The sequence below is a fragment of the Beta vulgaris genome, chromosome 1 (assembly GCF_026745355.1).
Source record: "Beta vulgaris subsp. vulgaris cultivar EL10 chromosome 1, EL10.2, whole genome shotgun sequence".
Taxonomy (NCBI): domain Eukaryota; kingdom Viridiplantae; phylum Streptophyta; class Magnoliopsida; order Caryophyllales; family Amaranthaceae; genus Beta; species Beta vulgaris.
Genome location: NC_079202.1, coordinates 59,689,679 through 59,717,350, shown reverse-complemented (window position 1 = coordinate 59,717,350; position 27,672 = coordinate 59,689,679). Strand labels below are relative to the sequence as shown.

The 27,672-nt window shown below is 35.1% G+C and overlaps 2 protein-coding genes across 3 annotated transcripts; one reads left to right on the top strand and one right to left on the bottom strand.

The window, feature by feature from the left end:
• Positions 1-1,273: 1,273 nt before the first annotated feature.
• LOC104887088 (ferric reduction oxidase 2) lies at positions 1,274-8,560 on the top strand. Its single transcript, XM_010671676.4, has 7 exons — positions 1,274-1,867; positions 2,136-2,238; positions 3,052-3,249; positions 4,145-4,379; positions 5,950-6,518; positions 7,169-7,875; positions 8,100-8,560. Exons 1-7 carry the CDS (start codon positions 1,651-1,653, stop codon positions 8,237-8,239), a joined length of 2,169 nt encoding a protein of 722 aa, XP_010669978.1. The 5' UTR covers positions 1,274-1,650; the 3' UTR covers positions 8,240-8,560.
• Positions 8,561-9,348: 788 nt separating this feature from the next.
• On the bottom strand, positions 9,349-27,231 carry LOC104887097 (uncharacterized). 2 transcript variants are annotated; one of them, XM_010671687.4, is made up of 23 exons: positions 26,820-27,231; positions 24,804-24,911; positions 23,322-23,470; positions 22,910-22,991; positions 22,174-22,589; positions 21,495-21,927; positions 21,188-21,411; positions 20,177-20,372; positions 19,927-20,054; positions 19,660-19,834; positions 19,466-19,519; positions 17,109-17,288; positions 15,282-15,394; positions 14,061-14,243; positions 13,263-13,320; positions 13,049-13,108; positions 12,916-12,957; positions 12,704-12,828; positions 12,470-12,605; positions 12,189-12,266; positions 11,865-11,981; positions 11,228-11,290; positions 9,349-9,831 (listed from the first exon to the last, which is right to left on the bottom strand). In XM_010671687.4, the coding sequence occupies exons 1-23, from the start codon at positions 26,964-26,966 to the stop codon at positions 9,745-9,747; spliced, it is 3,354 nt and encodes a 1,117-aa protein (XP_010669989.3). In that variant the 5' UTR covers positions 26,967-27,231; the 3' UTR covers positions 9,349-9,744. The 2 variants fall into 2 exon arrangements, with proteins under 2 accessions (XP_010669989.3, XP_010669998.3); XM_010671696.4 differs by having other exon boundaries at positions 12,470-12,602; positions 26,820-27,230.
• Between the last annotated feature and the right edge of the window lie 441 nt (positions 27,232-27,672).

Genomic DNA, 27,672 nt, shown 5'->3' with positions numbered 1-27,672 from the left:
CAATTTATTAACGACTACCAAACGGGCCGTCAAAGTTATAGTTAACTCTTTCAATCAGGTTCGCCAAATGAAATAGAAGTATACTCCCCCGTTTCATTTTAATTGTTACACTTTAACATTTTACACTATTTACAAATTGCATTTTGACCTTCGTTTGTAATTTATACCTGAATAAAAATATAGTCATGTGAGAGATCTTGTTAGATTTGTCTTATTATGTAATTTTATTAATATGTACTTTTTATAATTTTTACAAATTTAAAACTATAGATATATATCGTCAAAGTTTTACATTAATATACGTAAAAAGTGTAAGTGTAATAACCATTAAAAAGTTGTAGTTAACTCTTGCAATCAGTTTCACCATATGAAATAGAGTAACACAAACTCATGCAAATTGAAGAGGTACACTAGCACTAGCTAAGCCCTAAGGTCATATCTCACCCAAAAATAATGGCCGCATGACCGCATGGTTCTTGCACTTTTAGATTGCTTGCTAATCTACGATATGAGATCAGATAATGAAATAGAAAGGAGCACTTTCTTTTTCTTATTTAGTTTCCTAGTGGGAAATTAAAAGCCCACCAAACAAAATTCAATTAGTATGAAAGTGTTGACTCAAAGAGAATGTCAAAACTATGCCTCTTAAATTCTACCACGTAAGCTTGAAGCTTACATATAAGGAATGTCTTGATACATGAAGCATGCTTTTCAATCTAGCATACGCCATACACTATTCCCACTTCACTCTCAACGTCCCCCCTAAAAGATGTAAGTGGAAAAAAAAAATTAGATAAAAGAAATTATTCGGAATTATTGTGAGTTTTCTATTATTTATATATTTAGAAATTATAACAACCATTTTTTTTTTTTTTGAGGGGAAACGCTAAATAGTGCATTAATCAAGGGACTAAAAGTCCGAGAGTACATAGGGGGAAACCTCTTGAGGACAGTGGTTCTCCCATACTTGTTCAACACCAAAAGGCACTAATTTAGCAAGATGATGGGCGACACAATTCCCATCTCTTATAACATGAGACCATACAACTGAATTAAAACCTGATGAAATTATAAAAGCCATTTAATATACTAGTTCGTCCTTTTTCTGAATACATTCAACATTTTCTTTTTATATGTTATTTTCAAGTAAAATTATAAAAGGTTAATATTATGAAAGTATATGCATTAATACTAATTAAATAAAGTCACATTTAATTATATTTTTTCTTATATATTTGTAAGAGAATATGTGACAAGGTTGGTAGACGAGTAATGGTTACTATACTAATGTTGCATGTATTTAAAAATGAATGAAGTATGTTATAATATAACTTTAAAACTAATCATATTAGTATTAATTATCTGAATACCGTTAGCTAAAAACAATTTTATTTCAAAATTATTGAAAGCAGAAAAAATAATCCAACGTAAACTATTAACTATTACAAGTATTTTATTCAAAAAAGAGAATGTTTCAACTGAATTAAAGTATTACACCGTATCTCAATCTTCCCTCGTCCTCTCATCCTATATAAGTGGATCTTCTACCCTACGTTTTAGCACACACAACTACACAAGTAGAGAAAATCTAAAAGAAAAAAAAAAAAAAGAGAAGAAAATCTTAAAGAGAGTAAGGTTGAAGAGTGAAAAATGGACGCAAGTGCAGAGAGAGAAGCGCCACCGCGGCACGGCGGCGGAGGAGGAGGAGGAGAAGTAAAAGAAGTTAAGAAAGTGATAAAGGTGGTAGTGATGGTGGTAATGTTGGGGTACTTATTCATGTGGTTTATTATGCCCACTAATATGTACAAAACTAATTGGAAGACAAAATTAACAGCTAACTTAAGCTCCACTTATTTTGGTACTCAAGGTACATATTATCACTAAACGTTACATTTTTTTTTGTTGTTCATGTAATTTAACTCCTTAAGTGAGATATATTTTCGTAGTGTTCTAATTTGGTAAGATTCGACCACCTGACCTCATGCTCGAAAATCGAGTAGCTTGGCAGACCGTCCTAGAGCCCTGAGCTAGCTAGCTCCCTTCCTATGTTACATTACATTTACATACTTTTATGTTGCATGCATAAGTTTGTTATGAAGGATTTAATTGATTTAACCAAGTTTTGTATTTTGCAGGTCTACCGTTGTTGATTTTCACATTTCCTGTTCTCTTCATTGCTGTTCTAGGATCCGTGTACCTCCATTTAGGAAAAAAGTGTCCTGATTATGAACTAAGAAGGTAAGATATTGTTGTTATGTTTTCACTATCATTTCCTTGTCACTTGGAAGTAAAATATACTAGAAATCTATATAGCATGGGTATTTCTTCTAAGTCACATACTCGTACCCGCACCCGATACGATACGTATCCTGTATGGGTACGCGTACCCTTTCCTAAAATTTCAAAATCTTGTCATTTTCTGTCCCATACCCGAATCTACACCTGTACTCGTATACATCTATGTGCAACCTAGCTAGAAATGATAGTGAAAACATACTTGTACTTAAGGAAATGTGTAGTATATACAAATTACAAAGTACGTACTTGTGTGCTAGTAGTACTATCGATATGGGAAATGTGAACAATTAGACTCTCCGTTCCTTAATGTTCTTCTAGGTTGTTTTTCCACAGTTTTCAATATAAACTCTTGCCATTAGTAACTTTTAGTTATGTATTTGTAACTTTGTGAAAACTACTTATGTACATCCAAAACAAATTTTTTATATAACGTTTTCTTATATATTAATGAGATTATATAATCAAAAATTGTTTTATAATTGAAATACTCCATCTATTTTTTTTATTTGTAATAAATGACTTTTTAATGAGTGTATTAAAATAATGTAAAAAAAAACAAAGGTGGTATATGGAGGGGTAAATTACGAGAAACGATAATGTTTATACCTAAAATTTAGGATAATCCGTAATCCGTATGTTTTCTTGTTTTTGGTTTTGAACTGATTCATTTAAATTAGAAAAAGAAATTACGAATGTATGTATCTTAATATAAATAATGTGTATTTAGTAAGTGATGGTGATTAATTTGAACAGGAAAGAAGAGAAAAGTAGTACTACAAGGTGGTTAGCGACATGGAGAAGGCCAGTGCTGGTGAAAGGACCGTTGGGGATAGTCTCAGGGATAGAATTGTCATTTCTTATGATGTTCATCGCCTTTCTCGCTTGGTCATTGACTGTGTACTTGCATGTTGGTTATTCTAAAATTAAGGTCCAAGGTTATGGTGGTGGAAGGTAAATCATATACTCATCATTAATCAACTTTTTCTTTCTTTGGTTAAATATAAATACATAAAGGAGATCACCATTAGGTTATGATGAGTATCTTTATTAAAGATGATTAATATATACAACTAGTTATTAAAAATGGTTAGTATAAATATAACTATCTTAAATTTGTCGAACGGATGTGCCACGTGTTTATGATTTTATATTAGGAATTGAATTCATGGTTTTTGGAAATAAATGTAAAAGTTTAACCTTTAATTTACTACAATTTCAATATTTACCGTTTCAAAGTAAAATAGAATAAATCTTATAATTATATGTAACTATAAAGACATAGACAATATTTTTTATCTCTGGCATTTTAATTAAGGTAATAACATTCGCTTACCTCAATTTCATTGAAATAGTAGTTATCTTTATCCCCAATTCCTATGAAATTGTTATATTTATCCGTAATTATTTAGAAATTCTTTTTTTAAAAAATAATATGTCATAACGTCTATTTCGTAATTTTGCACTAGATAGACAATTATGTAGAGCTAATAAAATCAATTATAAAAATAATATTTTTGATAATTGTAACTACTCCAGACATCGTACGGGCCAAAATACTAAATTTTTTTGAAAAGTTGTTAAAAAATTAAAATCTGCCAGTATTATCGAACTAACTATACTTACCTCTTTATGGGTTTTTCTTTTGTAATATGAAGCATATACACGCATGTTTGAATATAGAAGAGTATTTCTTAAACTAAGGATTCAAAACCCTTAAAAAGGTTTATCATCATAAAATTGATATACTCTTAAAATCTCAATATTAAACATCTAGGTTTTTTAAGTGTTTATGTTTATTTTCAAAAGAGTACTATATAATATGTGTGTACATATATATACATTGCAGATGGTTGTATAAGTGGGAAGCAACCGTATTTAGGTTAGGGTTGACCGGTAACATATGCTTGTCATTGTTATTCTACCCGGTAACTCGTGGATCGTCAATATTGCCATTACTAGGGTTAACCTCAGAAGGAAGCATTAAATATCACATTTGGCTTGGCCACTTGACCATGGCACTTTTTACTGCTCATGGCCTTGGCTACATCCCTCTTTGGGCTGTCGCCGGTGAAATTTCCGAGGTAATTTTTACACTATATTCATTTTAGTCGAAGTATAATTATTACGCGTATATTAACACTTATAAGTTACAATAATGAATGTTTCACGTTTTCAGCCGATATATAAAACTAAATTTACCAAGTCTATTCACAAAAAGTTATACTAATATATTACTAGAGCTAACATACTTAAACAGTCAATACATACAACCAATAATATTACCAACACGTCATATAAATCAACTAAATTAGACGACAATCAATAACCAATTGACGAACAAGACCATGATCAACCTTCGTAATCGTTTAACTGTACCACCTTCATCATGCATCCCTGTAGAAACTCAAAAGTACAGGTACATGAACTAGGTCAAAATTTCATTAATGGTAGGACCTCTAAGGCAGTATATTGTGAACGTGTATGGTATTGGTAAAATTTGGATACCTTAGATTAGATTCATTCAACAAGTGATGAACTTTGTTTCTTTCTTTTGATTGGGACAAGTGAAGAACTTAAGACTGCCAAAATAGTAATGATGAGAATCATGTACAAATCATAATCTTAGGCAAAAGTCCAACAACCTAAACTTAGTGGAGCATCAACATAAAATCGGCCCAAAAAAGATAATGCATTTTTAGTGGTGGGCTTTTAAAGACCACACTCCATCTTTCTTGGACTATTAGGAGTGCCATTGTGGGCCCTTTATTTTTATATGTATTTTATATGATGTCAATAACATATTTTGTGGTCCATATTTTCCCATCACATGGGCCGGTGAATTTTTTTTAATTTTTTAACATTTTCTATCATTTTAGCAATTATCTTTGGATAGAAATTCCTGTTTTCCTTTGTTCTTAACAAGAAACCAAAAAAAGCCTCAAGTACTTGGTTACATTGTGATGGTTGTTAGATTACAACTTACAAGTAGACATGACATGAGCATGACAATAGAACCTTAATCCAACATAAACTTAGTATGAAAATATTAGACCTAATAAGATGTTATGGTAATGGCCCATTTAATCCATGTATAATATTTATTCCATCTCAACATAGAATTAAACATAAAGATAGGATTTAAAGTTCGAAGAAGAAAAGAAGTGCATGGAAAATAGCCTAATAGGTAGGTAGATATGGTTGTCTCACTGCGTGTTTGTTCCAACTTTTGATAACAACGTAGGAATTAGGAAAACGTAGAATGTTAACTTTTTAATTGAGACATATATTTTTCTATCGATATTATTAATAGAGTTAAAGAATTTTCATGTAATTCAAACAATTGAATAACTTCATATTTTACGAAAATTTAATATCTATTTGAATCCAAAGTTCGCACAAAGTTACAAAAAAACACAATTTCTTTACCCATATGCTAGCTTTAATTATAAGCCAACTTGAATAAAAAGTAAGAAACTACCATAACATCATTGCTTGAAAGTTCAACCAACTTTGTAGATGAAATCTAGTTTTGCATATCAATTTTCTTCAAGGAAAAACATGATAAAATAGTTGTTCTATTTTGAACTACATAAAGTATAGCAAACTTAATAGTAATGTATGATCTAAAACAACATTTTAAAACTTATGCAGGCACTAAATTGGGATAAAACAGGAGTATCTAATGTAGCAGGAGAAATATCCTTATTCTTTGGACTAATCTTATGGGCAGCAACATACCCTGGCATCAGAAGAAAGTTTTTTGAAGTCTTCTTTTACACTCACTACCTATACATTCTCTTCATTGTATTCTTCTTCTTCCATGTGGGAATTGGCTATGCATTCTTCATGCTTCCTGGCTTCTACCTCTTCATGATCGATCGTTACTTGCGATTCCTCCAATCGAGCCAACGTGTTCGTTTGCTCTCTGCTAGAGTCTTGTCTTGTGAAGCACTTGAGCTTAACTTCGCCAAAAACTCGAGTTTGAGTTATAATCCTACAAGCATAATGTTTGTCAATGTTCCAAGCATTTCCAAGCTACAATGGCACCCTTTTACTGTTACTTCTAGTAGTAACTTGGAGGAAGATAAGGTTAGTGTTGTGATTAAGGTTGAAGGAAGTTGGACTAGGAAACTTTATCAAATGGTTTCGTCTTCGTCTATTGATCGTCTTCAAGTCTCAGTTGAAGGACCTTATGGACCTGCCAATAACCATTTTCTAAGGTAAAGCTATCATACTGTTTTACAGTTTCAGGATATATGCTCTGTTGTCTTCACTTTTCACCTTAAAAACAAAGTAGACTGAACTGTGTAGATCATCATATAATTATAGATTGAGCTAAGGAAATGTACAGAAAAGAATAGTGAACTGATAGAGTATAAATCTATTCCTGGGGCCTCAACCATTAGCTTAAGCTTTTTCTTGAGTTGGTCCTTTGACATGGTATCAAGAGCCACCATGACAAAAAGGTCACGGGTTCGAATCTCATCCACCCCTCCTTTCTCAGTGGAATATTTAGCGCCAGTGTGTGAGGGGGCGTGATAGACAAAAATGATCACATTGAAATTCCTGGCATAATAAGCATTGTAAGGAATGAAAAAGAATTGATATTTCTATGTGAATTTTGCACCTGAATATCATTAGAAAGTTCTTGATATGAATGCCTAGATTTCCAAGTCTGATATCGCTAAATCTATATTTGTGCAACAGTTCATAGTCTATATTGTACATTTTCTTAGTTCAGTGTATATTTGTTTGATGAAGTATAATCTAATCTATGTTAGTTTTTCCAAAAAAACTAAGACTTCATTCATTAACAATCTGTTTTCATCAGTTGATCTTATGTTAATTTTGATTATATTTGTGATAACAGGCATGATACACTTGTATTGGTGAGTGGAGGCAGTGGAATAACACCATTCTTCTCTATTATCCAAGAGCTTCTCTATGCTAGCACCACTATGAAATGTCAAACCCCGAAAATTCTCCTTATTTCCTCATTTAAGAAATCCTCAAATCTCTCCATGTTAAATCTCCTCCTTCCACTCTCTGGCACCACTTCTGATCTTTCTAACCTTAACCTACAAATCAAGGCCTATGTAACAAAAGAGAAAGAACAAACCGAAGACTACCTAACACAACCGCGAACCATATGGTTCAAGCCGAATGCAACTGATTCACCCATCTCACCTAGCCTAGGCAATAATGGTTGGCTTTGGCTTGGTGCCATAATCGCGTCATCCTTCATTGGATTCCTAATCTTCATTGGCTTACTTACAAAATACTACATTTACCCTATTGATCATAACACAAATAAAATCTATCCTCAAGCCGCAAAAACAATCTATTATGTCTTGATCCTATGTGGTTGTATGATGGTGGCAGCTAGTGGTGCATTTTTGTGGAATAAGAAAAGGAATGCCATGGAAACTAAGCAGATTATGAGCATGGAAGGGATCACACCGCAAGCGACACCAGAATCAAGGTTCTATAATGCTGATAGAGAGCTTGAAAGTCTCCCTCATCAGTCTATTCTTGAGTCCACAGAAGTTCACTATGGTGGAAGGCCTGATCTCAAGAGTAAGCCAACTTTGATAGTGCACATTATTTATAGTACTAACCCTCATGTCTTATCCTACCACCAAACTTTTGACTCCATGCTTTTCCTAGAAATGCAACACTTTGACTTTCACTGTTTTCAACGCACATTTTTGAACACTAATAGCTTTAACTAAAGTTGATATTTTGAAAATACCCGTTGAAACAAATATATATATTGAAACAAATCTCGTTTTCCTTTGCAGAATTGTTGTTCGATTGTAAGGGATCGAGTGTTGGGGTACTTGTTAGCGGTCCTGCTGGGCTGCGACACGAAGTTGCAGCCATATGTGGATCAGGTTTGGTAGAGAACTTGCATTTTGAGTCAATCAGTTTTAGTTGGTAAGGTGCTAATCACGACTCAGTACACTGTACACGGCAACAACTGATGAAACAACAGAGTTTGAGCCAGGTTTATTTCTAGTGACGTAAAATCGTTCACTTTCTACGTGGAGCTTGAGAGCCTGATGTATTTCTTTTACAGTTTAAACCCCCTTGATTTTTCCAGCGTGACTTTTCTAATCAATACCAATGTATAAAAAACTTTGTACTTCTTGTAAAACTACAAAATGGAAGGCTGGAGTAATCTTCCATGGTTTGAGTGTGTAATTATAATCTTCTTAACATAGTTAATGAGAACAAAGTTATGTTTGTCTTTCCTTTGTCATTCTTCCTTCTACTCAGAACTTGTTACAATAATTTAGCAAGAGTAATTGTGCTACGAAATTCAGATTTACTATGTACTCCTCCAGTCCTCCTTATCCCAACTCAACGTTGGTGAATATTCGTCCTAATTTTGTTCAAGACAACACTCCAAAAAAATGAAGAGGAAAAAATAATCTTAGGTAGACGAGGCTTCTAACCGGAAGTCTAATCGTGTAATGTAGGTTGAATTTATATAATTCCTCCGTTTCAATTTAGTTGTGACACTTTTTATTTCAGGAAATTTCAATTTCATTTTGAGCAATAACTTCTCTTTATCTCTCTCCTATCACATGAGACTCTTTTATTTTCTTTCTCTATCTCTCTCCTTTCCAAAAATTGCCTAGGAGTCCATGATTTTAAAAGTGTCACAACTAAATTGAAACAAAAAAAATATATTTTTCCGATAAGAATGTAACTTGAATTATATGCAAAATAAATGTAGTTTTTTTTTATTCCTTTTCAACCATGCAAAGAAAATGGAATCACATTGCCAAACCAAGAAATTAAAACAACACCATTGATGAACTACCAACTCTTTATCTGATGGGATAATTTTTTTTAAAATATGTACATTGTTGTTAAATTGTTCTCAATATATACTTTTGAGTACATTTTCTTTCTACTATTCTCACTACTAAAAGAGTTGAACATACTAACGGTCCAATTTGACGGTTACCATTTCGGAAGTATAAACTGCTAAAACAGCCTGTATCTTAAATGAAAGAGGAGTTTGTGTTGTGACAATGTGACTTGAAAACCTTCTATTTTATTTGGGACATACATATCCTTCAATTGATACAAAAACAGGGGTATACTGTATACAAACTATATATTGACCCAGGCTTCTAAACTGCCGGCCGCAACCACGGTTTCACGGCTGCATCCTAGACTCTAGCTTCTATGTACAACCGGAAAAGATGCTATCAATCTAATTGAAATGGTAAAATAATGTTACAAAGTAAAAAAGAATGGTACACTTTTGCTGCTCATACACATAATAAACAGGTAAAACCCTATCAAGTGGAAGAATGATCATTCAAGGTTAACAGAGCTTTTTGCCTAGGTAGCATACCAATTCAAGCTGATAACAGTCAGAAGCCTGCAAACCATGTTGGAATGAAAGCCAACGACTATGCTATTTTGATGTCATATCTCTTGAAATTTTGTAACAGATGAAAGTCTTTCTTCGAGGTCTTCGAGCAAATCATGATACTCAGCAAATGCTGGTTGTGACTACATAAACAAAGGAAACAGAAGGGTATTAAATTGGTAAAGGATATCAATAAGCAATATAGAGCCGGTTCATAGGCTGTACAAGTTGCACGATCACACAGAACCCTGAAATATTAAAAGTTGGTAGCAGGCTTCGACCATTGATATCTTTAGTTTTTGTTCGTCATGGTTGGTTTTTCATAGTGTCCAAGACAAACTTAAATCATTATTATCTAAAATTACATATTTGTAGAAGTATAAGAAAGTCGATACTGCTGGGAATTTGTGAACATTGACTCGATAATAGAGGCATTCCGTTCAAGAAGAACAAATAGGACAGTAGGTATTTTTATATCATATTATATGTGCACATATTAACTCTGTAAATATTTAAGAGCCTCTTATAGACATCTATAAATTTAAGACAAACTTTGGCAACAATTTTCCCCATTGAAAACTCAGTATAAATATAAGAGCCTCTTATAACAGTTCAAGGTTCATTAATGATATAATCAGTATTCTGTACCATCTCCGTTTTACTGTACATGAAACGTATTCTTTTTTTGGAACGTTTTGATGTTATGATTTTATAGAGTTTTACCCCACTGCTTATATGCTAAAAAGGATGTTATGGTGCTCTTAGGAGCCATTTTGTACTAACATTCTACATCTAGTTTTGGTTTGTTGTTTTGTGTCGAATTGCAGGTTTTAAGGATTTATTCCTTATTTTCTACTGTTATATTACCGCAAGACTAGATTGGAGAGGTTTGATACTGAGTCTCAAGGGTCCCGGAAAGTGTCCTCGGGACTCAGTATCAAACCTTTCCAATCTAGTGTAGCGGTCATATAACAGTAGAAAATCGGGCGCCCATGAAGATGCTGATGTGTGCACTGTTGGGATAGTACCCGCCCGATTGCATGGCCCTTGTGGTTTTTGTGCTGCTTCCATTTTAGTGAGCCCGATTACGGGAATAACTTGGCCCGATTGGGCGGTGACTCGACACGCACTTTTTATGAATTCCGGGCTATATAAGACTTTTTCCTAATTGTTTAAAGACTAGTATAAATAGCCAAATTAGAATTTCTTTAATTCATCTTTGTTTTTAACCATTAGTTTTCACAGTTTTCTCTAGAGAGTGATTTAAGAACCCTAGTTTATTGCTTTTCGCTTTGAATTCAAGATCAAACCTTTGGATTATTCACAAGTTCAATACAATTCTTCAATTTGATAATCTTTCTTTATTGCTTTCTCTATTGTTGATTAGATTACTTTCTTAGTTATTTGCAATGTTTCAAAGTATGAGTTTTTATATTGATTTTGTTATTGTTTTCATAAATATGAGTGAGTAATTCTATTTCTAGGATTGTGGGGATCTATGATTAGATAATCTATTTTGATTGTCATGAAGCAGCATACCTGGAGAGTAATGCAATATGCTTTCCATAGACGCGCATCATGCCGAAATAGATCAAAGAGTACCTGCAGGACGTTTAAAAGAATTTTTTCAGATGACATGATGATAACTCATAAGTTCATGTTGCCTCATCCTTTCCTAGGGCAGAATCCGTGCTTCAAAACAGGAACAAGAAAAAGTAAATACATTTCACTATCATATGCCATCAAATGCAATTCAGCTATATGAATGCAATTACAGGTACTTGATAACACTTGCAGCATATTTGATGTCACATTTGTAAGTGTTGGAAACACAAGAATAAGAAACCATTTTCTTCACATACTTCTTTGGTATGAGGCGTAGGGTAATAGTTTCCGATTTTTTAGGTGACTATTTCCACACAATTATTATCATCCCGCAACCCTAGAGTAACACATTACATTATCATCATCAATCCCTACCTAAAAGTTTTTATCCATAGTGGAACCAAACACCTTTAATATCATTCCTTTCCATTCCATAAGTTGAATCAAAAATGCACTTGAAGTGTTTTGAGCCACTTCCATGCGTCAGGTGGAGATGATTTTGAACCAAGTCAACATTGATATCAAAGTACTAAAACTAATTCCAAGTACTACTTTAAGTTTAGTTTTATACCTCGGATCTTCTCAAGAGAGTGGCCAAGACAACAATCCATTCTTTAAATTTGACAGAGCACATGTGAGCCAAGAGAAATTCTGCGTCCAACCGACTCTGAAGTGTACCCATTTGAAGCTAAACATGCCGAATCAAATTCAGGAACAATTAGGATATAAAGGTTAAACATACTAAAATAACCAATCAAGAAAGGAAGGTGAAGCACGGGAAATTAAATCATTAAACCAGCAGTAAAAGACGATAACATCAAAGTAATAAATTGCAGAAACTTAGCACATGTGTGAGTTGCAGATCAGCAGAAGAAAGAAAAGAAAACGAAAGTACCTTTTGCCCAATAAGTTCAAGACCTGAAGCAAAATTTTCTAAATGAGCACATCCATATCTTTCTCGTTGGAGGAAGTCCTGTTCAGATGCAAGTTATAAATCACTTATGATAAAAGCCATAACATAATTGCCTTAAACAGAATATGGCGACAGCATGATTGAATCAGTCATTAAGTAGTCTGGGGAAGTAAGGATGTATGTTATAAGCAGCCTTCAACACTAGCAATGCATTATTAATGATAAGAGTAATTAACAAGAAATATACACTAAAGTTCACTTACCACTACATCAAATTGAGTGCCCTTCACAAACGCAACAAGTTTCGACAGCTCCTTCCCTGACATTAAATAGCTAGCATGGCTTTCCAAAATGCTTCTAACAGAAGCAATATGCGCACTCTGCTCTTTATGAGTGCTGCTGCACCAAAGACAATATGGTCTTGTTACCATCACTTAGAATTTCAGAAGGCTCAGCAGCAAACCTTAAACTGCAAGGAAGCAGAATAAGTACATTACCTCTTGGAATCAAAAGGCTGCTTCTTTGAAGAGAACAAAAAATAACCCAAAAATCTAGGTGAAATTCCATCTGATTCTGTCGGTGCCTGCTCATACTCTCTTCCAGATCTCATCAGAAACCTCACCTGAAAATGCAGGTTTTTTGTTTATGTGAAAATGGGTAAAAGGTGAGATGAACCCACTAAAAGTAACACCTAATCTAAACTACTTACTAGTTCCCCAGCAAGTTCATACAAAGAATCATCAAGAGTTGCCTGCAAAACATAGAGGCTCCTGGTGAGTCAGAGGGATGACAGCAAAATGAAGATATAAAATTAGCCTAGCGACACGGTCCACTTCAAGTACCTGTAACAAGCGCAAAGCACAGTACTGGCTGACTGCAGGACCTTCAAGTTTGGCAATAACCTGGGAAGATTTGACATATATGAGCTTAACATTGAACGAGAGAACATCTTGATCCCACAACAAAAAGATTTTTAAGACCGAATAGTTCCTCGAAAACCACAGCACCATCCAAAAAAAGCAAATAGATATCATATAAAACTAAGAACGCACTTACTAGGATGTAGCAAGCTGCAGTTTGGTACCATCTTCTCTGAAAGCACTCCTCAAACAACCTGTTGCAAGTGCAGATGTGCAATATAACAAATTAAACTTATAGTCAATGTACTCAAGAAGTGATCGCAGATACAGCCGTACAGGCAATAACTTATGTATGGCAAAAAACGAAACCACCAAAGTATTCAGGACAAACAGCATGCCTGAGCATCAATGTACTCAAGAAGTGATGTGGAATGTTTGTAATAGATTTGCTACATATCCCAGGTTGCAGGAGGTTCGTATATCTATGCAATTATCTAAGCTTTTGATGAAGCACTAAAAACCAATCTAAACATTTGCAAGAGTAGAATGAGATGCAAACGACACCTTGGTGCTTGGTCATCTTGATATCTCTAAAGCAGATTAAGGAAGAAGCTTACGAAAGAAAGCTGATTTTTAATTGATAATATGGACATCAACAGAAATTGTAAGATAGATTGTCAACTTTTCGAGTGACTTGACACACTCTGAAAGCAAACACTAATACAAGTCTCCAATATTTTCATCATCCCCTTCCTATCACTTATCTCTTCTATATATAGAGTTAACTTTCTTGCTTTCTCTCCAAGCTAACCTAATTATATTGTACTTCCCATATTACCCCTAAACCCAATGTATAACATCATCATTATCTAATTTATGTAATGAAGCCTGTACTTTGGTTTTAAATTATTATTAACAACTTCTTATGTATAAACAAAAAGATCACACTGAATGTTAGCCAAAGGATATTTAAACAATAATGAAAGGTGCATACTCTGTTGATCTACCAGCTGCAGGAAACAAATCTGCCCAATGTCGACCATCCGTTTTCCTAGCAACGCTCACGACAACATTGTGATATTCAGGGAAATTTCTGATCAAGTCGCATGTTTTCTCCAGGAGTGTTTTACTAGGCTTGTGAATGGTGACAGCCTTCTGATTTTTATTCATGCTTAACCTGCAAAGAGAAGTTCAACACGGTTTAAACAGCAAATCAGTAAATCGAATCCAGCACAGATAGAATTAGGTTTTAACCATTTAGGAAAGAAACACAGTTCCCTCCCCTCCCGTCCCCAACCACCCCCAACCCCACCAAAAAAAACTATACAGCATAGGGAGTCATATTGAATTACTCCCTCCATTCCTGATTAATAGGCCACATTTTATTGGTGTCATTATTTAGAAAATTGAGACGAAGTACCACGACTATCTTTCACTATTTGAATTTTTACATATTCAGTCCATACCAATGTAATTTTTCTATAAAATGTTCAGGGTAACTGGGTAATATAAGAAACTTCACTGCTCTAGCTTATCTAAAATTAAAATTTGGCCTATTACTTTGAGATTACCTAATATAAAAATATGGCCTATTAAATAAGGACAGAGCTAATGTATTTCATATACCAGAAACATGTTGACCAGGAAGAAAGAGAGCAATACGTAGTTACTTGAGCTATTCAATTCTTTCTAGTACTTTTCACTCTAATGGCGCAAGGTCTGCATGCATTAGAAGTTAGTATGAGCAAGTAAAACAGGTTAATTAATAGGTGGAATCGGAGAAGTAGCTGGGCACGCATGAGTAGGAAGTACGAATATAAAAAAACACATGCATAAGATTATGCTTGGCCTGAAGCCCTTGAATGCGTCCACAACAAAGCTCATACAAGAAACAATAGTGCAAATTGAGATTATATGGCAGAGCAGAAAATCTACAGCTTAAGAAGAGAAGAAAAGAGACCAGAAAACTTGAATTAAAGAACTCATGTAAGGGACAATAGTGCAAAAGGATCAAGTTAGTACCTCTGACTCCCTGACAGCACAATTAGGGGAGGGGGATGTTGATTATTATCACAAAGTGGTCTTAATTAGGCAGTGGAGTAAAAATATAACCAACTGTTTAATCAGGTGAAGAAGTTACATAGCTACTGCATCCAATATGAAGACACATGTGCAACAAACAATCGACACTATTTTCTTGTTACAGACTAAATACCTTGCAATTTCAGCTTCAAATACTGTAAAGAGGAGCCACTCAAGACAATGGGAGAAATGGAGCTTTTCTGCTGATAATTGTGCCAGCTTCAAAGCTTCCTCAATCTTGTCCCTCTAGAGAAGTAGGAGATAAATTGATGAGACAGGGCCCGGAAAGAATTAAGTTTAAGAAACATGATCCAAAGGGGGAAAGAAAAATCCAACAAAACAAGGGAAGAAACCACAAGCCGACATTTTAACTATATGGTGCAAGCGATTGAGGAAAGAAATGATACTATGATCACCATATATAAGTCAGACAAGGACAAGTAGTTATCAGTCTTATCACAATTTATCAAGTGTTACTAAAAGGAAGAAGTAAATTCAACACTCTAAAAACTTGCAGCGTACCACTTTGCCCACTATAACTGTCAGTATTTCAGCTATCATGATCTAAAACTAAAACCTTTATAAAACAAAAGCGCCACGAGTACAATATTACAATGCTAGTGCATTTGCTGTTTTACCATAAAGTTCCCAGACGACGGTTGGGTCGGGGAGGGGGGGGGGGTAGTAAGAGCAAATTCTGGAGCAGTACATTAAGGGAAGAGTATAGTGCCTTAGTGGATATAGTCAGCCAATTGGAAATAGGTCAGTACAGAAAGAACAGGAATGACAAGACACAGAACCATGTAATAACTAATAAGTGCAAAATTTTCTCAACAGGTCAAACTTTTAAGTTACATATTTTTAGTGAGGGACCCAAATTATATGGACACCCCCACCATCTTACCATATAACCATTATTCCCACAGATTAACTAAGGAAGAGGAGAATTAGAGATAGCAGCATGGAACTTTAAAAGCAGGATCTTGAACTACATCCAGTAGAACTGATAAACAAGTTTATAGAATAAGAGATCACACAATTTGAAAAGCAAAGTAATTTATGGCTAGGAAGAACAGAGACAATCTAGAGACAGTGATGGGTCATAGAGAGACAGCATATCAAAAGGATTGTCAACAACTATAGAGGCTTGTAGCTATCTTCTCAAAAGTCCATGCACTATTGAAGCAATTAAGTAATCGGAAAGCTCAATCCGAAGCCTGCCTTCTTCATTAGCTGTAGGAAATGCCATATCGGTAAAACTTATAGCGCCTAAGGAGTCTGACAAAGCCCTTTGGCCAAAATTCTTGTCTCCGGTGATTTGGACTCTGTTTGACATTTTAGAGCAGGGGCATGGCTCTTACTAGAATCGTCACTATTAATAGGAATATGAGAAAGATAAACAAAAAGCGCATGTTCCAGATGTTATTAGACTGACTTCTCCAATCAGTTCATATAATTGCAGAGAGTGGAAACACACACTCTGAAGCACCTTAATTCAAACAATCAAGAACTTCCTCCATTCCATATAAAATTGCAACATTTCTCTTATTTGAAAGTTTCAAATTATTGCAATATACTTTATTCGGGATTGTGATCTCTCTATCTCTCTTATTTCACGTGGGTCCCTCTTTTTATCTATCTCTCTATCTTTGTCCTCTTCACATGGCTTCCTTAAAAAGTGTGTCAACTTCATATGGAACGGATGAAGTAATTAATTTTGCCATTAGACATTTTGGAGTTGAAACCGACCAATTGTCAACACTCGACAGCATCTGGTCTGTGTTGATGTTGTGATTAGATAATTTTCACATAAACTACTAAATGCTTCCTATTTTTGTCATGGTCACAATCATTATACACAATTTTACAACTGCAAAGAGAAGAGGGGCAAACAGAAGTAAAAAAATAGACAGCTACTCGAAAAGTCCATCACATATGAATGAAGAGAAGTGAGGTATACCTGAAGGAGATGACGAAGCAAGCAATGCAATATTGTTTGTGCTTGGGGAGATGGCTCAAAACATGGAAACTCTGTACAAGCAGAAAATGACATTCTCTGGCAAACACCAACCACTACTCCAGCATTTGGAAGAAGTCCCAATGGATAAATTTCACGATCAAATTCCAGATCAGGATCCAGCTAAAGGAATTTGTATATATTTGCATCAGTAGCAGAGAGAAGAAACAGGCAGATCTAACTTCCAACATTTTTTATCTCATACTTTCTGAATGAAAAAAAGATAATGCAACAAAACAAACTAGAAGGAGAATGAATGAACACAAATTCTCAAAGTAATACTATAACATATGCCATTGATGCTAGCAACTAATCGGTATCTCTCTGCTTTCTAGTCACTGCCTAACTTTATATCTATGTGACTATCCCAAACGCTCTCAATTGCTCACAGACACACAGTAAAATCATTATGACAGTTCTTTTTGATACTTCTTTTTTTTATTGTTTGAAAAGCCAACTATGACTGTCATTTTGAAAGAGAGAGTTCCAGGTAAATTCAAATATGATGTATAGCATAAGTACTATAATTCCACGCAATGATACAGGTGTTAGTATTACAAAGAAGAACAAACGCCTACTCATTCCCCTAGTAGTAAATTCTGAGTAGGCATAAAACAAAGCTGTCAAAAGTAAAACTTGTCAAATTCAGAAACGACAATCATGCATCCAGTGACTTAGTAACTGTCATAATGTGCATTATCAGTATTCTTTTGATCCCCTTTCAATTTTCCTCCAGGAAAGGCACATATAACACAGAATTCAAATATAACTCTTCTTTTTACTTCTCATGACCTTATTGTGGATCCCAAAAGGTGCAAGGCTCTCTTTGTACTAATTGTTCCACAGAATGTCATTCTGTAATGTGTGTTTCAATGCTCTGACATCCATTATAGACCATTTTTCAACGTATTAGCTGTAATACCATTATATTCACATACAAGATAAAATAATTCAAAATCTCCTATAATCCATACAAAATAGCAAGATGAGTTTCAAAAACAATATTTTTCCAAAACTATTTTATTACAATAACAAAATGGATAATCCCAATATGTCAAGTCACATTGTGAGTGTGAAGTGTATTCCAACTGAATCTGAGATAGCGACACATAACATGACCGGTTGAAGGTAATTCCACGAAATGAAAATGGATTGTGGGTCGGAGTTGTCTCCATGTATGGCCTGTAAACAGAGAAAACTTTTGGCTGCAAAAAAAATTATGGTCCCTCCAGCCTTAAGAGTTAGCACCTTAGTTAAGGCGCACAACTATAGGCCCAAAACAATTTGTTCACATTTGCGAACCCTCAACTCTCACCCTAAATGAGCATATGCTTCAATAGGAAAAACAATATGGGATATTGACCTTAAAAAAAAAAACATCTCTTAAGATGGTAGCCTATTATAGAACTCAACACATACATAAAAGTATGTTTTAGAAGTTGACAAATTGTTGCAAACTTAACCAGGTTGCTCAAACGCATGCAAATGATGTGGAGGGATCAAACAAGAAGACTAGCCCAACGCCGCCAAAGCAGGGTTCTCACCCACTGCGAAGTAAGAAGGGTTGGACGTACATAGCTTATATATCAAGCATATGATATTAATGGATTATAGCAAGGTGAAAACTCTTGTTCATTGGAGAGTCGAGCGCAAAGAATGAGCTCATCATCATAGAGGGCTACAAGGAACCACACTCAGTCACTTATCAAGGATTTATCTGTTTTCTCCTCCTACTCCATAATAAATAAAAGCACAAACAATTTAGGGTGTATTCGACGAATACTTTTTTGGAGTAGCTTCTATTATGTTGACAACATCATAAGACTCAAAACATTACAGTAGCTTTTCCTTCACCACTTTAGCAACTAGTTATGCAGAAACCCTACATAACACAAGTATTTTGGCAGCTAATCTCTAGACTCTATCCAACAATGACAGTTTGTAGAGCAACTAACAGCTACCATTTCTGAACAAGCCCTTACACTGTCATTCTGGTTTAGTATGTCACAGACCAAAACCAAAGCATAGTCACTCTTTCAACTCCATTAGAAACAGAAAGATAAGAGTTACGGCTAAAACACCAATGAACCACAACTTCGACTTCAATTCACATACATTGTAAAGAGAATTCTAAATGCACAAGGTTCGCAAAACAAAGGCTATTAACAGAACCGAATGACAACTGACAAACATCAGCGGCAAAGAATAGATTCATGAGTACATCAAAAAGACAATCAGAAACTTTTTCATATTCTGTCCCAAATTTAGAATCTTAGGTAATGAACATAAACTGTCAATACCTGCAAGAAGTCTTCCTGCTTAAAAGGGTCAGCACCTGGCGATGGATACCAGACCTGTAAAAGTTAACTTCCACAATACTCTTCTCAGACATCTAAATAAAAGAGGGCCCAAAAGCAAGGAGCCCAAGACTAAAGTTGTTAACAAGAATGAACAGCTTATATGAAAGGATCACACAGAAATGGGAAATTATCACCTGCATTCCCCGATGACCATAATCCAACCAAGAAATTTCTTCAATGAGATTTTCTTTGTCATCTGCTTGGCCACATGTAACCCAAAACAGTTCAACAGAATCTGTTAGCTCCAGCTCATGCCCATCATCCATATCTAGAAGGGACAGATCCCCGTTTGCACGCAATATCAAACATCTACCAATCAAAAAGGACATCATAAGCATTGTCATTGTAAACTACAAATTTTGTGATTTAACGTGGCAGTATTTTCATTTTCAAACACAAACCTGACAGGCTCTTGGGGTGACTTTTGATTCACTGAAGCATAGTCCTTATAAAATCGATCTGGTATGAAGCGCATAGATGCTGGAGGGCTCTTTGCGGTCATGATGGAGAGCTCTCGTACTGTAGAAAGCTGTTTGTCATTTTATCACTTGAAAATGCATGAAATTTTTTGGATTCTATAGGACTTCAAATGCAAATAACAATACAATATATGAACAGGAGTACAAAGAGAACAAATGAAGGCAATTTTACCTGTAAATCTGGATTACTTGTAGGGGTCAGTTCACCAGATAATTTCACATGGTAGATGTGTACATCAAATGGGCGATAGGCAACAAGTATATAATCTTGATAGACATCCATCACTATCGGCTTTGTCAGCAACGATTTTTTACACAATAGTGAGCTTTGATCAAGGTGGTATCTAGGATAAAATAGCAACTCATACCTGCAATTTATAAATGCACAATAAAGCTGCTTTAAAATAATATTCCAAGCATGTACACCATGCCAATTTCATAAGAAAAGGATAGACAACAGATCAACAGTTCGACCCAATTATATATATATATATATATATATATATATATATATTATACACACACACACACACACACACACACACACATATATATATATATATATATATAAATGATCACAAATTAAGTGAAGTGATAATCTAGTCAATCAGTTTCTGATACCAATTCAGAAGTGCAACACTTCCGAGTACTAGCCTATGTCTTCATCCAACAGAAAGAAAGGTAAGAATAGAGCAAGAAAAACGAGAACATGACAACTTATCCAGAAAAAAAGAGTATGGCATGCAATTCCAAGATAATTCTATCAGCCAAAATGACAGCGTCAATACTCCGAGACAAGTTGGTATACACCAGGAATTGTTGTGTAAAGACTTGAGAGCTTCTTAAGATCATACATCGTTTCTTATCAATCATCACGACATAACCTTCTAACCAACATCAATGTGTTTAATTGATTATAACTATTTGGTATAAGACCAGCTCACCAAATATAGGTTGAATCCAGGACTCGTACACAAAGCTGAATATCAGTTGACACAATTTTATTAACCATAAGAAAATTATTAAGGATCTATATATAATTATTTCTAATCTTTCAATCAGTAAGGACCTCATAAGATTTGGATCTCTTGTCCTTTTCCAAGTCCAAAATTGTCCTCATTTCTAATAAGCAGTAGTAAATCACTAACAGAATCTGCAAGTAGGGATAAAGATATGCTCTCACGTGTTGGAGGAATCGACATAATTGCAGACAACAACAATTTTCCCCAGCCACAACAAACCCTTGCAGTTGATCTTCTGTTCTTGTGTAATATCTCCAAAGAACCGCCATTTTTTAAGACGTATGTCATACAATATCAACCCATGAAGACCAGCAACTGCCAAGAATGTTCCATCGATGCTAGCAGCCACATGTAATACTGGCCAATTCTGTGAAATGTAAGAGACCTGAACAAATAAAATATGTCAGAGAGAGCCATGCTTTAGGCAAATGATAAAGGTCAAATTAAAGGGCAAGAAAAGCACGTAACTGGAAGATTAAGATGCAACATTTTAAGCTCGTCTGTCTCCTCAGACTGCACAAGAAGAACGCGATCTTCACCATAGATCACTTGACGAACATGTGTTGAGCCTGAAACTCCTCTGTTTAAGCAACATTTACCAAAGGAGAACGCAAGAATTCTCTCTGATGAATTCTCCTCCACCGCATACAACCTGTATCCATACTCATCCCAGTGTAGTGTTGCAGCACCAGCCATTAACGGTTCATATTTCCAATCTGGGTTTGGCTTAGCTACTGGAGAAGAGACAGACCCCAAACCAACTTGACGTATAGTAGACATTAAACGACATCCTGAGACAGACCAAACCGTAAGTCCTCTAAGCTTCCATCCAACAGCAAAGGCTGAATTATCAGGCGTCCATGCAATACAACTAACAGGACCAGTATCCTCGGTAGAATACCTACAGAAAAGACCAGAAGTTAAAGCCATTGTCATCTTATCAGTGCAAAAAAAAAATGCTTCTCCAATCCGAAGTGAAAAATGACCCGCATCCAGTCCATTGCCAACCAATTAGCTATCTTACTAACCACGAAATCCAGCACTATCCTCAAATAATACAAATATAGGATGTCCGGATCTAGCCATCAAAGACTTAAAAACATTAGTGTAGCCAAATTTGAAAAGGTCCACAACAAGCAAGTCTTACCCCCAATCATACAAGGAAACAGTACGCATTAGTGAAGCAGAATCAGCCAGGTCATACAACTCAACAACCCCTCTTCTAGTACCAACAGCAAGAATTTGCTGATCCGAAGCTACTGAAACACATACAGCATCACCCGAACCAAGTATTTTTTCAGGTTTAATAGACTCGGCTTGCCTGAGTCCCCTCTTGCTTACAGAGCAGAGTACAAGCTTCCCATCAGAGAAGATAACAAATAGTATCCTCAATAATAGTGAAAGCTCCAGCCTCACAATAGAAGAAAACTCATATAGTGTTGGGCCTAGTTGATGTTCCTCAACACTTCTTCCTGTTGCAGTACCATTTTCATAGGAATAAGGTGCCGTGAGGTTCTCATTACTCTCACCAATGTGGAAGTCAATACCAGAAGCACCACAGAACTACACAAACAAAAACAGAAGTTAGAGTAGATGGTGATTTTAAGTATTAATGAACAAAACACAAGGTTCCATGACAAATCGAGGTATTAAATCTTTGACAGTCACAATCATGACATTAGTCATGGAACCTGCAATTGCAGATGGCTTGCGGCTATTGCAGCCTAACATTATATTTGCGAATAACCCCTGAGACCTCTACAATTTATCGCCGCGAAGCACTGAATCGACCGATTTTTAATACACTATGGCAATAGAGTACAGGACTAACACAATGAATAATAAAGAAGAATTTATTCCATAGTCATGAACAGATAGCGTACCTCCCCTTTCCATGATATAGTATATAAAGATCCATTAGAGAGTCCGATCAGCAAATGCTTACTATCACATACAATATTACTCCTGGGAAGGATTAAATCTAATCAGAAACCGAATGGAAAATGTGTCAATGAAACAACTATGAGTGACTTCCAAGTAGTTCCAACTATCATTGTTCTGCAGGAAACACTTTCTACAATTATATGGCAGACAGATACCAGCACAATTCTGAATTCTTACATAAACTTCGGAGATGTCCTCATATTATGAGAAATGAGCAAATAAGAAGAAAATTTCATCTACTAAAATCCCATTTACTGACCTTAGAACCCAGAACGGAAGAAAATTATTTGTAAAAAGTAAGAGGTGGAAGCAAAATTATGTCCAAGCCTAGCACTAAAGATTGGTGCTTACACTGTTAAGTCCTTGACAGAAAAAGGGACCTGCTCATTCAGAACAAGATTAATGTTTGCAAGAAACAACGCTGATGGCTGCTTTCCCCCCATGTTTATAGCTTTGTCAGAAAATTGCACCTTAAATATGTGAAGGTGGAAAGAAGAAGTCTGCAACAAAAGAAAGAAGAGTTAAAAGAAATCTATATCACGTACTTCTTAATCTCAAAATCTAATAAATGTAAAAATAGAACTTGGCACCAAACCATGGATACAACTATACAAGCAAAGCACATACACCACCACACTTAAAACCAACTGTAATTCTGCTTCTTAACAGACAGGCCACAGAACACAGGAATCTCGCGCTCCTTGATCACTGATCAGATTTGATCAGTAGTGCCTACTTCACCTCTTCACGGCTTATGTTTTTCAGAAGAGAACATATTTACCCTTTCTAAGGAGGCATAGCAAAAGTCAAGAATTTCAGATACGCATGCACTGCCCATTGTTGTACTGGAAAAAAGCTTTTCTTTAAGGCCATTATAATAAAGAGCACTCAAGTGCTATTAACTCTTTGGTGCCTCTTTCTCATGCACAAATACTCCCTGCTGCTTCCATATGTAAATGCTTTTTAAACTAATAGTAGGATTTTCCATATATCTATCCCACTTATCTCTCCTAACCTTTTTTTCTTTGAATCTATCTTCTGTGTAATTACTTTGTGCTGAAATATAGCAGCTACCCTCCACTCTTCTTTGAGCTGATAATAATAATAACATTGTACTACACTCATAAAAAAGAGGGGGAAAAAACCTAGCTATTGTGAAGTCTTCTTCAAGTACCACTATCACTATAAGAAAATTCCCTATCTATCCTCAATAGGCAAGTACCACTTGCAACCATAATCTAGTAATTAAAATTCTTTGTTGCTTCTCTTCAGAATACAGTCACTACTCAAAAAAAAATGATCTCAACTACCTAGAAGGCTCCAACCAATTGATTTTAGCTCTACAAACCTAAAAGCAATCACTGAAACCCATTAAGGCAGCTTGTTTGATCTTACAATTACAAATTTGTATTTCTACAACACTCTGATCTAAAAGTTCAGAGGAAAAAATCAATATCATGCTTACAATTTCACCACAAAACACATTTTGTTGCAGATAAAACAAATGCTTTTGTATATCTCTGGAGTTGAGGTGCAAGATAAGGACTGTGACTATTATGCAGTATGCACACTGCTATTGTCATACAACTGTTACAATGTTATGCATCTCATTATCAGCTCGTTAGCAACATGTAAACTGCAGATGTCATCAAAGATTTCATCTGTATAAACCACAGATCCATGGAAAAACCAGCTGTAGGTACCAAACTTCTACAAATACTTCTGTGGACATCACATAAAGTGCAAATCATATTCTACTCTCAATAAGAAAATCACAAAAATATATTTCATCAAAGAGAGAAGCAAAGAATGAGAAGGACAGATCAAACTCACAAGAACAGCAACCAATTTTGCATCTGGACTCCACACAGCCTGTACATTCTCACCTTCTGTCTGGATTGACCTCGAATCCCTTTTGTACTTCCCCAGCCTTACCTTATGCTAATCAACCAAAAGAAAGGGAGAAAAAGTGTTTTAGGCACATTCAAGTACATATAACCAAATCACATAGCAATATAGGATATTAACTAAAACAGCAATGGTCAATAAGCATAGAATTCCAACAAACACTGTGAGAAAGGAAAATAAACAGGCCAGATTTCATGACTCAACTACATCCCAGGTCCTCATCCATCAATAAGCAGGATAAGAGCAATGAATCTAACCTAATGCAATTATTTCATAAGGAATCTTCATGCAATTACTTGAACAGACTGCACTCAGCTCACCAAGTCACTTGAGTATCTTTATGCCAATAGATCATTGCAGCAATAGCATCGAAGAAGGCACCTGCCCTTATATATGTTATAGCCTATAGATACAAAACTTGATCTTAGTAGCCTTACCAACAGACAGAACTAATACCACACTGGCCCAAAAACAGCAGGATGCACGTAACTGTAAGTATACAACCCTTTTTAAATCCCATTATATTAGAAAATGACTAAAAATCGAGATATAAAAAGTCAAATTGGATAAAAGGAAAATTTTGGTTCAAAGTTTTGGGGCGCATTTGGCGCTTCAAATCAGAAATTGTGTTTTTTGTTCAAGCTAGATACCATTTCAAAAAAAGGAAATATTGACACCACCAACCCCACCTTTACCTCACTATCGCTTAACTCTAAATAGTCCTCTAGGTGGGGATATCTTCCCAAGGTAGTCTCGCATGACTTAAAAGTCGTCGAACATATACAAAAATCAAGGCATTGATAGACAAAAATTAGAGAAATGTGGAATTCCTCAAACAAGAAATCTCTTTACATGTTTCACAAGTTGTAAGTTGTCTGGAACTCTTTTGAGAAGACAATCCTAAAGTTGACTATATTAAGATTATCAGTAGTTCGGGTTATTGAAAAGAAGAGGGGACATGATTGACAGGTTTTTGTGCCAATTTTCCTTCAAAAAAGTAAAGATTGATTTGGGATAACATGAAGAGGGTATTAGGGAGGTTTTGGGGACATAAAGCAAACTGCACCCTGTCACGCATTTGATCACGACCATTGAGCGGGTGGAGAACTGGATTGATGTATACCCACCCAATAACCATCCCTTCACCGAAGTCCAGGTCAAGTTGTTGCACAGAAACAATATGGAAGGAACATCTCTAATCAGCTCCAGGTCAAAAGCAAGATACCTATCCACATTTCACTCATCAATGTGGAACTAAATTTGAACTGTAAGTGGCAAAATTAACCATAAAACATGAACGCTCTAGCTCAACCAACTTAATTAACAATTCAAACTATAAACATCATGAATATTCACTGCAAAATACAAACACACATGCTACAAAAACTGAATAGACATCCACGAGATGTTTCCGGCACTCGAAAAATAAAAAATCCTACACTTAAAAGACACAAGGATTGAATAACATAATTTCACCACAATGCCATGATATAGTGAAACTACGATTACACTAACTAATTTCCAAACACTGGAAATTCAACTATATCACTTTAAAAACTCATAAAATTACTTCCAAACAACATTTCAATTCAAAATCGGCAAAAACACAACAAAAAAAAATGCCAGAAACAACAAATAAATTACTGAATTAACTAAATATACACAAAAACGGATTGAATCACACAATTTCGACACAATGCCATGATATAGTAAAACTACGATTATACCACTAACTAATTTATAAACACTGAAAATTTCAACTAGATCACTAAAAAAATCATAAAATTACTTCCAAACAACATTTCAATTCAAAATCAGCGAAACACAACAAAAACAATGCCGAGAACAGCAAATAAATAACTGAATTAACTAAAAACAATTGACAAATTCACAAAAAAAATGAACAAAATGATAGAGCAATTTAGAGAAAGAAAAAAGAACCTGAGAAGAACTCCATAGCTCCAAATGAGAAGGAGCAACAACGAGCAATAAATGATTAATAACTTTAAGATATATAATTCGTTGAGAAGAAGGACAAAGTCCTGATTCAATTGGCATAACATACGGCCATCCATACGGCATATACATTTTCGATCGACGCTGAAAAAATTTGCAGACAGATGAATAATTTAAGAGAGAGAAAGAAAGAGGATAAAATTAGGGTTTTAATGGAGAAATTCGACGCATAATTTCAGTGCAGAAGATGATGAGGAGACAATGATCTCGTTCTCGTCGGTTGAATCCTAGAGATGGATCTGAATCTCCTGACACTATCAAAATCTTGCATTTCTCTTCTTCTTTTTTTCTTTTCTTTGAGTAGTATAATATGGGCTCACGTAATTAGTCGGGTCGGATGAAGGTGTGGTTTGGGCTTAAGGGTAGTTGAACTACTTGAGGGTTTGGTTTATAGGGATGGTTGAGAGACAAGTTGGACATCCTAGTTGTGCATCACAATGGGCTTACCTTAGTGTTTAATGTGCACCTAGGTAGAGAATACTATTTTTTGGGTTGTAAATGAGCGATTAAGTGTAATAATGTAGACGGGATTAGGGGTGTAAGTGAATTGAATTAGAATTGACTTTGTCAAATTCAAATTCAGTTCAAAGTTTTTTGGACTCGAGAAATTAGATCCAAGTCCGTTCTAAATATTTTTTGAGTCCTGTTCGATAATTTTTCTTTGAGTCTGAATCCAGTTTATTCCAGTCCGATTATTATATTATTTTTTTCTTCGATTTAGATTCAGTGATTCACAATATTTTCTCTTAATTGGATTTGAAAAATTAAGCTCATCATA

Coding starts and splice junctions, on each gene's coding strand:
- LOC104887097 (XM_010671687.4), bottom strand. CDS start 26,966: ATGTATATGCCGTATGGATGGCCGTATGTTATGCCAATTGAATCAGGA. Junction 23,471..24,803: donor CAAAATTGGTTGCTGTTCTT/GTGAGTTTGATC, acceptor CTTTTGTTGCAG/ACTTCTTCTTTCCACCTTCA. Junction 15,395..17,108: donor TGCTTCGTCATCTCCTTCAG/GTATACCTCACT, acceptor CTACTTCTCTAG/AGGGACAAGATTGAGGAAGC.
- LOC104887088 (XM_010671676.4), top strand. CDS start 1,651: ATGGACGCAAGTGCAGAGAGAGAAGCGCCACCGCGGCACGGCGGCGGA. Junction 4,380..5,949: donor TCGCCGGTGAAATTTCCGAG/GTAATTTTTACA, acceptor AAACTTATGCAG/GCACTAAATTGGGATAAAAC. Junction 7,876..8,099: donor TGGAAGGCCTGATCTCAAGA/GTAAGCCAACTT, acceptor TTTCCTTTGCAG/AATTGTTGTTCGATTGTAAG.